Source organism: Dermochelys coriacea, chromosome 6 (assembly GCF_009764565.3).
Source record: "Dermochelys coriacea isolate rDerCor1 chromosome 6, rDerCor1.pri.v4, whole genome shotgun sequence".
Lineage (NCBI taxonomy): Eukaryota > Metazoa > Chordata > Testudines > Dermochelyidae > Dermochelys > Dermochelys coriacea.
This window is the reverse complement of record NC_050073.1, coordinates 58163726-58175046: the sequence shown is the minus strand read 5'-3', so window position 1 is coordinate 58175046 and position 11321 is coordinate 58163726. Positions and strand designations below refer to the sequence as shown.

The window sequence follows — 11321 nt, the reverse complement described above, 5'->3', positions numbered from 1 at the left end:
AAAATTATGGAAGAATGGAACTCTTCAATTGAAATACTTAAGCACTTACGTTCAACCAACCCCAAAGCAGCCTTTGAGTGATGGCAGAAAAGACTTCAACAGTAGCTACATCAGGTAAAAATTGTAGTGATTTTATTTTGTCTAGAAATATTTTACATTTTTTACATAGTGTGCAGTTCATGAGGTCTCAAAATACAGAGTGCAGATACATGAGTAGAAGTTGGGGCTAACCACAGATCAGTGAAATTAGTTGTCATCTTATACAATTCATAATCCTTTTCAATATTTAATTCAGATGATGATACAATTTCAATAAATCTGGATTGGTAAAAAAGAAGATACAATCCCCTTTCAGCTGGCTATTAAAAAGGTGACCATGCCTAGTGTGTTCTTCCAGCAATCAAGTCTTTTACCCCCCCAAAGGGACTGAAAAAACACTCTTCCTTCATGACAAAATGGTAGAAAATGCTTTCCTACTTACTCCAGGTTCAGGCAATTTGGGATCAAACTCTAAAACTGGTGCCAGTACAGAGTTCAGATGGATATCAGTGAGCCTGGTCTGTTCCTCAGTACTGCTCCAGCATGCTCACATAATTAGATACAAAGCCAACACTGCCTCCTCTAGTCTTGATCATTTCACTTCCATAAATGGATCTCTGTGAAATATCATAACAGCCTCTCTTCCCTCTTCCCCCTTCCCCCCAATACTTCAAAAACCAAGAGGATACAGCTAAACATCTCTCAACCTACTGCATTCAAAGGATAGGAGAGAAAAGGGGGTGAGATTTACCAGCATTCACAGCATTATTTAATAACAATGCGTAACATTGAATTTGTTAGGGTTCAATAATATTGAGTGAAATTTTGATAATTCACCTGTGACATCCTTAAAGATGCCTCTCTAAAGATTGCACTTCAACTTTTCACTTTAGCAATTTTTTTTTTTTTTTTTTTTTTTTTTTTTTTTACAATCAGTTGAGAATCTACAGAGATGTAAACTTTGAAGGGCAGAATTGATGGATAGTGCTGTAGCCCCCCAGCACCGAATTTTGTAGTGTCTCACACCAGACTAAAGAGTTAGTGGCTCCCTGCCTCACACTGCAGGTGCATTTACCTTGAATACTTGACTTGGAGCTAATTTAGTAACATGCTAGCTGTTGACCCAAACATGATATGCAGTTAATTTCAGTGTCATTTAAGGCTTCCAACACCTGCCTTGCTGAAGGTATGTTAGTGAATGGACCTTATGATTCTTCTCTCATAGCATGTTCAAGATAATATGTACCATGGGTTCTACAACCCAAGTGAACAGCTTATAACGTGCTAGAGCTCATCTAGGTTAACTACAGATAGAGAAAGTACAATCTTTCACCCTGCAATACTGGAACGTTTAGTAAAAGTGATTTAAAACAATCTTTTCACACTATACTCATTCTCTGTGTAGCCTAGAGCTCTTCCTTCAGCTATAGATACACAGAAGGCAAGAGTTTTGCCTGCATTTGTTCTTTGAAGAAAATATATACACAAAACAAGACTGTGAAAAACAAACTAACTCTTCATTTCTTACTGTTGCACTGAATTCAACTACACATTGACATAACTCCAGTGTTTAACTGTGGGAATAAGGGAAGACTGTGGCTAAACAAGAGGAGAATCAACATTCACATTCAAGATTGTTCACGCTACCCCCAGAACAAAGAAAAGCTAAAGGTAACATTTCACTTAAATGCTTGGAATAGCCCTGCTGCAGATTTGACAGCTGCACAACTTTTGCAGCTCAGGCTAGTCTATAGGGACATGCTGAACTTAGATGGCAGAACATGCTAGGATATAGACCGTGCAATACATATGTTTCTATAGCTGAGGTTCTTTCCTTAAGGTGACTGGTTTACTTACAGTAGTTACATTCAGCGGTTTTAATTCCAGTTAATTACCTGTAGGACCATTAGCCACAATACATACCAGGGCCAAAAATAAAAAGACACTCACCACAACTGCCCATTCAGTCGGTATCCTTTATGTTATAAACATAAGAACTGTTTACATTATCAGGAAGAATATTTTTTAAAATCCACGTTTTATAAGAATGTCTTTTTTTTTTTTTTAATAAAAATATAACCTCTGCCTTCTAAACATCTCTACAAATCTGTGGGGAGCAATGGCTCCCAAATCAACCGATAAGCTTTAAAGAAAAACACAATTCCATAAAAATATCACATCTAAAAGATCAGTACATATTCCTCTCTCATTGGACCTAAGGTTAATGTGCTGTCAAATCTGATTTATAAAGTCTGACTAAAAAGACACAAAGGGTTGAAATACTTACATTATACACATTTTGCAAATTACAGTGCTCTCAGAAAGTGGAATGTAAATAATTAAAAAAAATAAATTCAAGCCTAACCAGGCAGCTCCAGACCAAAGCGCACCTAATTCTGTGTATTTTTAAAAGGGGAGAATTTCTCATAAACCTTAGTGTCTCATGTAGATTATTTCTCTGCCTGATGTTTTCGTAAAAGGTATATTCACAAACTACTGTCATGTCCCACAAGGTCATTAAGTTAACAGTGTTAAATAATAATATTTATAACTATGTGACAACATGGACTATATATACACACATACATTTAAAATCTTTAGCTTTTAAAGAAAGGTGATTCTAGATAGAAAAGGTAAAGAAGGTGTTAGAAAGGCTATTTAAAACTATTCAAATTTGTACTGGCTTGTTCAGAGCTTCCATTTCTAGTCCAAAGATTAGAAGAAAACCCAGACAATCTTTAATCAGTATATCATTCTGTTCATGAAGTGCCTAATAGATTTTCTTCACTAATACACCAACTATCAAAGGGTGCACCCACAGAGGTCTAGAGCTCACACTGCCACCTAATATTTAAATTGTATTGATTGATGTGCAATCTCCCTTTGACAGACTGCTGGATAGAAGTCTGCTTGTCCCTTAGAACTGTTCTTTTTCACCGTAACCAGGTGGATGGCACCCACTGAGGTTCCGTGTCAAGTTTGTTTATTAAACGAAGTAGCTCCTGATATGCCTTATCAAGATCAGAATTCACAATTGCTGTGTCAAAGTAGTGGCCATTGTTTTGTTCCATCTCTCTGGTCTTCTCTATGATTTCTCTTAGCTCTTCTGGCTGTAATGAAAACATAGGAGGAATTAATTTATATCTTATTATATGAACATTCTGAATGTTCATTTTGAAAAAATGAACAAAACTACTGATTAGGGGATTGCAAGGTCTTGTACAAAATTTTCATGGCACAGCAAGTTTGGCTTGGAAACTGCTCCAGTGGGCTAGAAAAATGTAATTCCACACACAATGGCTGAAAATGTATGAAGCTGTACAACTACAACAAATATGTTTACAGCAGGTATGTGTTTTAATAAGGGCAGGACATGAGACATTTCTATGCATTTTAATAACTATCCAAAATGTGGTACTTTGGTTTTGTGTGTTCTAAAAGACTTAAGTCTTTAGCAATAATTGGTCAGGAAATTCCACTGATCGTGCCCAGTCTTATTCCATCACTAGATGATGATGCAGTACTGAGTGAAAAAACTTTTAAAGACACGAAAGGAAAATGATAGAATGATTATTGCAATTAACTGCCCAGCAAATAAGTGCCCTCGAAGGCACCAAGTAAGAGAAAAAAAGAAAATGTTTCAAAAAAAAAAAAAAAAAAGGATAAGAGTTTCAAAAGTGCCAAAGTGATGTATGAGCCAAATTCTCATTAAACAAAAAAACCCAAACCAGCAATGTGAAATGAACAGTGCTGAGATACTTTATTTAGATTAAAATTTGGATTGCGTTACAGAAATAGGAACCATGACTTTGAACATGTAACAACACAATTACATCAAAACAAAGTTTAGGAAAACGTATTTAAAATATGCTCGTCTTTAAAAACAAACAAAAAACTTAAAGGAAAAGGGACAGAGCCTCATGATAAGAGTTACCATAAAAAACTAGTGCCTTGCATAATGACAGGTTTCAGAATAGCAGCCGTGTTAGTCTGTATTCGCAAAAAGAAAAGGAGTACTTGTAGCACCTTAGAGACTAACAAATTTATTTGAGCATAAGCTTTCGTGAACTACAGCTCACTTCATCGGATGCATCTGATGAAGTGAGCTGTAGCTCACGAAAGCTTATGCTCAAATAAATTTGTTAGTCTCTAAGGTGCCACAAGTACTCCTTTTCTTTTTTCATAAAAAACTACACCAGGATAATGAAGAAATGTTAAGAGCCACACAATGCGAGTTGCTGAAACCAGTTCACCATTCAGTAAATGTTGCAACAACAACAGAAGAGGGAGTTTCAGGGAAGTGAAAGGGCAAGTGGCAGAAAAGCAGGAAACTTGCAGGTGGGCTGGAAATGAATGTCCAGATAAGAGAGGCAGAGGGAGAACTGGGAAAGAAGTTAGCAGTGGAATGGGATCATTCTACTTCAGGATTTTTATCATCAGTGTAAACAGATTACAGAAGTATGTCAGATTTCTCAAAGCTTCCTGTCCTTATTCCACTGCAGCATTAACTAAGGCAAAAAATATTGTTTCCCTATGGTACATGTAAGTAAGGCAGGTATTTTCAAACAGACCTAAAAGAGATTTTAGGATTAAACCTGATTTCTGTTAGGCTTTAATTAAAAAAAATCCCAAACAAAATATTTTTTGGGTAAAGGGCTAGAATAGAAGCTTCCATAAAAGGGTGGGTTACTCACCATGTGCAGTAACTGAGGTTCTTCAAAATGTGACCCCCCCTATGGGTGCTCCACCACCCTGTGTGTCTGGGATCAGAGATCATCATCAGCAGTGCCTGTCAGATCACACATACACACCTCCCATCTCGCGCCATGAGCTATATATAGTGCTGTGCAGCCTGACTGCCCCCAGTTCCTTCTCTGTGGCAGAGCTAACGTTTCAGCTTTGACGCAGAGGGGAGGAGGGCAGATAGTGAAGCACCCGCAAGGACACATCTCGAAGAACATCAGTTACTGCACAGGGTGAGTAACCTGCTCTTCTTCTTCAATTGATGTCCCTCTGGATGTTCCACTGTAGGTGATTAGAAATCAGGGCCCCTAATTGGAAGGCTCTGGCTTGGGAGCGGTATTTGCTGCAGATGATAGGACAATCTGCTGAAGCATCCTGAGTAATGGTATAGTGATGGGAAAAAGTGTCGGATGATGTCCATGTGGCCGCTTTGCAAATGTCAATAATCGGGACATTACTGAGGAAAACAATAGAGATGAAGGGTAACCTATGTGCTCTAGTTCCAGGAGGAGGTTGTCGATTATGTAGTTGGATAGGACTGATTTATATACTGAGAGATCCATTTTGAAAGGTCTTGCTTAGAGATGGCTGCACCTTTGGATCTTTTGGCCATTGAGAGGAAGTAGCATGATGATTTTTGGAAGGGTTTAGTGTTCAAGTAGAAAGCTAATGCTCCTGTGACATGGAGGGTATGCAATCATGTTGGTTACTGTGAGGCTTTGGGAAGAAGTAAGGAAGATGGATAGGTTGATTGAGATGGAAAGAGGATGATACCTTGGGTAAAAATTTAGGATGTAGACACAGCATAACCTTGTCTTTGTGAAAAATTGTGTACAGGGGGTATATACCTGTACATATATATAGTATATAGCCCTTGTACACAATGGAACCATAAGGGCTCCAATTTCACTGACCATTGGGCAGAAGTGATTCTGACAAGAAATGCCCATCTATGTGGCAGTGAAAGGTCATGATAGATGCCAACTTCACACAGATGGAGCTGGTGGATACTCCTGATCATTTTAGGTGTAAAATATAGTCCAGGATAAGTGGTAATGAGCATTCATTGCATCAACCTAATGGGAGATGCACCAGCATTAGATCCTAGTCCATTTATGGAGGTAAGTGTGTCTTGTTGTGTCATGTCTGCTGTTGTTTAACTGCTTATGAACAAGTTATTTCTGAATCCTGGAACCATAGAGGAGCCATGCTTTGAGGTGGAGTAGCTGTGGATTGGGACTGAAAATAAGACCCACACCCTGAGAAAAGAGTCGCAGAGTCAGGCAGAGAGAGATTGGAGGGCATACTTCCGTAAAGGAGGTAAGTATACCAGACCTGTCATGGCCATGTCGGAGCTATAAGGATGACTCTGGCCCGGTCCCTCTGTATCTTGTGGAGTACACGGAACAGAAGGGGAAAGGGAGCTAAGGTACAGAGTAGTGGAGCATCCCATGCGAGGAAGAATGAGTCTCCCAGGGATCTGTGTGCCAGTCCCGCTGGAGCAAAACTGAGGGTAGCAGGCATTTTTGCCACACTAGAGAAGTTCTATGGTGGGGAATCCCCAGCAGTTGAAGATGTGCTGAAAGGCTTGCATAACTAGTTCCCACTTGTGATCGTGGGAGAATTGCCAGCTTAATGAGTCTGCAGTGGTGTTCTGGTGTCCAGGGAATTATGTGGCTGAGATAGTAAGGCCATGTTGGATACACCAATTCCATAATTTCAGTGCCTCTGAGCATAAAAAGAGTGGGATCTCTCTCCACCTTGCCTGTTGATGTACAACATGCAGGTGATATTGTCCATCATATGTCTGTTGGTGCGATGTGCTATCAGTGGGAGAAAGGGTCAGTAGTTCCAGTGCTAGGATGATGGTGGCGATAACCATCTGGAAGCGTTCCAGTTTGATTAACTTGTTTAGGTTTCAAAGGTCTAGATTCAGGCTCTATCCGCCGGATTTCTTTTGGACCAGAAAGTAATGAGTAAAAACACTTTCCTGTGTGCTGGAATGGGACTGGTTCTATGGCTCCTAGTCATTTATTTCGTCTCGTAGGATGAGTTCGAGAGAAGGGTCCCTGAAGAGAGATGGGGTGGGATAGAAAGAAAAGGGATGGAGTATCCTTCCCTGATGATCTCTATGACCCATTGGTCTGAGGTAATCAGCCTCTGTGATGGAAAGAACTAAATGGCCTAAATCGGTCGCCAATTTGTGGGATGTCAAAGATGGCTGATGTGACAAACAGGGGAAGACTTCTCATGGCCTCAACTGTGGCACTCTGTACCTTAAAGAAACACCCTGGAACCCCCATATTGACCACTGTCATATAATTATAATATGTTTTGTAAAAAGTATGCCTTGTGAGGTATCATTTTGAAAGTCTTGATCCGCTGAACATTAATATCCTATTGGATTGTATGTGCTATCATTGTACGTGAATTTATGAAGTTTTGTTGTGTGTGTGTGTGTGTTACTGAAATATGTTGGGAGGTTGGGAACACCCACAACCAGCCTTTCAGGCTCACAATAATGGAGTAGCCAGACATGCTGATGGCCCATTAAATATTATCCACTATCCCAGAAACTGTATAAAATGGAGACTTCTCAGAGAGAGCATGTAGGCAATGGAGAATACTTGACCAATAGGAGTGGGGACCCCCCCCCGCATGTCACAAGCATAGATCTTTCCAGCAAGCTGGAAGAAACTATAAAGAGGGGAAGTGACAATAACTTGGCCTCATTCCCCCCCCACACCTCCACCTAGAAACACAGCTGGAGGACAAAGACTGAACTTGTGAGGGTGGCCCTGGGCTAGAGTAGAATTCCAGCCTGTGTATTGAAGATTTGTGACCTGTTTGTTCCATTTATCAGAGTGAGATACTTCTGGATTCAAATCCTGTTTAGTTTATAGAACTCAGATTGCAAATTTACTTTTATTTCTTAGATTCATAGATACTAAGGTCAGAAGGGACCATTCTGATCATCTAGTCTGACCTCCTGCACAGTGTAGGCCACAGAATCTCACCCACCCACTCCTATGAAAAACTTCACCCATGTCTGAGCTAATGAAGTCCATAAATCATGGTTTAAAGACTTCAAGGAGCAGAGAAGCCTCCCTCAAGTCAACCATGCCCCATGCTACAGAGGAAGGCGAAAAACCTCCAGAGCCTCTCCAATCTGCCCTGGAGGAAAATTCCTTCCCGACCCCAAATATAGCAATCAGCTAAACCCTGAGCATATGGGCAAGATTCACCAGCCACATACTACAGAAAATTCTTTCCTGGGTAACTCAGATCCCATCCATCTAATATCCCATCTCAGGGGATTTGGCTATTTACCCTGAATATTTAAAGATCAATTACTTACCAAAATCCCTTTATCCCATCATACCATCTCCTCCATAAACTTATCAAGCAGAATCTTAAAACCAGATAGATCTTTTGCCCCCACTGCTTCCCTTGGAAGGCTATTCCAAAACTTCACTCCTCTGATGGTTAAAAACCTTCGTCTGATTTCAAGTCTAAACTTCCTGGTGGCCAGTTTATACCCATCTGTTCTTGTGTCCACATTGGTGCTGAGCTTAAATAATTCCTCTCCCTCTCCTGTATTTATCCCTCTGATATATTTATAGAGAGCAATCATATCTCCCCTCAACCTTCTTTTAGTTAGGATAAACAAGCCAAGCTCCTTAAGTCTCCTTTCATAAGACAAGTTTTCCATTCCTCGGATCATCCTAGTAGCCCTTCTCTGTACCTGCTCCAGCTTGAATTCATCCTTTTTAAACATGGGAGACCAGAACTGCACACAGTATTCTAGGTGAGGTCTCACCAGTGCCTTGTATAACGGTACTAAAACCTCCTTATCCCTACTGGAAATGCCTCTCCTGATGCATCCCAAAACCGCATTAGCTTTTTTCACAGCCATATCACATTGGCAGCTCATAGTCATCCTATGATCAACCAATACTCCAAGGTCCTTCTCCTCTTTCGTTACTTCTAATTGATGCATCCCCAACTTATAACTAAAATTCTTGTTATTAATCCCTAAATGCATAACCTTACACTTCTCACTATTAAATTTCATCCTATTATTATTACTCCAGTTTAGAAGGTCATCCAGATCCTCCTGTATAATATCCCGATCCTTCTCTGAATTGGCAATACCTCCCAGCTTTGTATCGTCTGCAAACTTTATTAGCACACTCCCACTTTTTGTGCCAAGGTCAGTAATAAAAAGATTAAATAAGATTGGTCCCAAAACCGATCCCTGAGGAACTGCACTGGTAACCTCCCTCCAGCCTGACAGTTCGCCTTTCAGTAGGACCCGTTGCAGTCTCCCCTTTAACCAATTCCTTATCCACCTTTTGATGTTCATATTGATCCCCATCTTCTCCAATTTAACTAATAATTCCCCATGTGGCACGATATCAAATGCCTTACTGAAATCTAGGTAAATTAGATCCACTGCATTTCCTTTATCTAAAAAATCTGTTACCTTTTCAAAAAAGGAGATCAGGTTGGTTTGGCACGATCTACCTTTTGTAAAACCATGTTGTATTTTGTCCCCTTTACCATTGACTTCAATGTCCTTAACTAATTTCTCCTTCAAAATTTTTTCCAGGACCTTGCATACTACAGATGTCAAACTAACTTACCTGTAGTTACCTGGATCACTTTTTTTTCCTTTCTTAAAAATAGGAACTATATTAGCAATTCTCCAATCATTCGGTACTACTCCTGAGTTTACAGATTCATTAAAAATTCTTGCTAATGGGCTTGCAATTTCAGGTGCCAATTCCTTTAATATTCTTGGATGAAGATTATCTGGGCCCCCCGATTTAGTCCCATTAAGCTGTTTCAGTTTCGCTTCTACCTCAGATATGGTAATATCTACTTCCATATCTTCATTCCCATTTATCATGCTACCATTATCCCTAAGATCCTCTTTAGCCTTATTAAAGACTGAGGCAAAGTATTTGTTTAGATATTGGGCCATGCCTAGATTATCTTTAACCTCCACTCCATCCTCAGTGTTTAGCGGCCCCACTTCTTCTTAGTTTTCTTCTTATTTATATGGCTATAGAACCTTTTACTATTGGTTTTAATTCCCTTTGCAAGGTCCAACTCTACTCGACTTTTAGCCCGTCTCACTTTATCCCTACATGTTCTGACCTCAATTAGGTAGCTTTCCTTACTGAACCCTCCCATCTTCCACTCCCTGTATGCTTTCTGCTTCTTCTTAATCACCTCTCTAAAATGCTCATCCAGCTTGGTCTGCAACTCCTGCCTATGAATTTTTTCCCCTTTCTTGGGATACAGGCTTCCGATAGCTTCTGCAGCTTTGATTTAAAGTAATCCCAGGCCTCCTCTACCTTTAGATCCATAAATTCTTCAGTCCAATCCACTTCCCTAACTAATTTCCTTAATTTTTGAAAGTCAGCCCTTTTGAAATCAAAAACCTTAGTTGCAGCTTTATTTTTGTTAATCCTTCCATTTAGTTTGAACTGAATTAGCTCATGATCACTTGAGCCAAGATTGTCCCCTACAACCATTTCTTCTATGAGGTCCTCGCTACTCACCAAAATTAAATCTAAAATGGCATCCCCCAAAGTTCTTAATCAACTTTGATCTCTACGCTTACTACTTATAATCATTAAAAATCTAGTTTTCTGTAGTTAATAAATCTATTTTACCTAAAACAGCGTACTTTGGTTGAAGTGCTTGGGAAATCTCAGCTCAGTTTACAACAGCTAATATATGTTTCTCCACTTCGAGGGGGGGGACAGACTGGGCAATGAATTTACATTGGTTAGGCTTCTGACCAGGGCAAGATGGTACAGTTCTGGGGTGCAAAGCTGGGGAGCTGGGGGAACTGGCTGGAGCCTCTCTATTGTTGGTCCATGAATGGCTGGAAGAAGCATTCATATAACTCGGTTGGTTGTGTCCCTGCTTGTGGATCTCTGTGTAAGTGCAGTACCTGCCAGAGGTTTGTAGCTTGCCAACTGCATCACAGAAGAGGGGCTCAGTGGTCCCACAGTTTAGGTTGCAGCCTGGGAACCCCCTCACATTAACCACACTTCCAAAATAGCTGTTTGGGTGGAGGAGCATGACAAATAGCATCCCATGGAGTTGTATGTCTGCATTTGGTAGGGGGCTTCTGTCAATATTGTTGGGTATCATATTGTCGCTGGGGAGCGTATTACGGTGATCGGGATCATGGAAGAAATTGATATTTTCCCGGGCGTCTCTTTGGAGCTGCAGTGTAAATGTCCAGGGAGTGAAGGGAATCATCTGTATGCTGCCCGAATAATTTGGGGCCCTCAAAGGCTAGGCCTTCAGTAGTGGTTTGTACCTCTTTAGGAAAGCCTGAGAAGTGCAGTCATGACATCAGTCTCATTACAACAGTGGTTGTGATGGAGCAGGCAGTGGTATCCTCAGAGTCTAAAAGAGGCTTGCAGAGCTGTGTGGGCCAAGAGTTGTCCTTCAGCTGTGTGTGCCTGGAGTTGTTCTTTATTGTCATCAGGAAGGTCTTGATAGAGTTCCTGTAT

General features: G+C 40.3%; 1 protein-coding gene across 7 annotated transcripts in view; it reads right to left on the bottom strand.

The window, feature by feature from the left end:
* Window positions 1-110: 110 nt before the first annotated feature.
* The window catches only part of PALS1 (protein associated with LIN7 1, MAGUK family member), a 157909-nt gene continuing 146698 nt past the window's right edge, over window positions 111-11321 (bottom strand). For all 7 annotated transcript variants that reach the window (XM_043517395.1, XM_038405030.2, XM_038405028.1 and 4 more), the window contains one exon: window positions 111-3149. In XM_043517395.1, the coding sequence (XP_043373330.1) occupies window positions 2973-3149 (177 nt within the window). In that variant the 3' untranslated portion in view covers window positions 111-2972. The remainder of the gene's footprint in view (window positions 3150-11321) is intronic.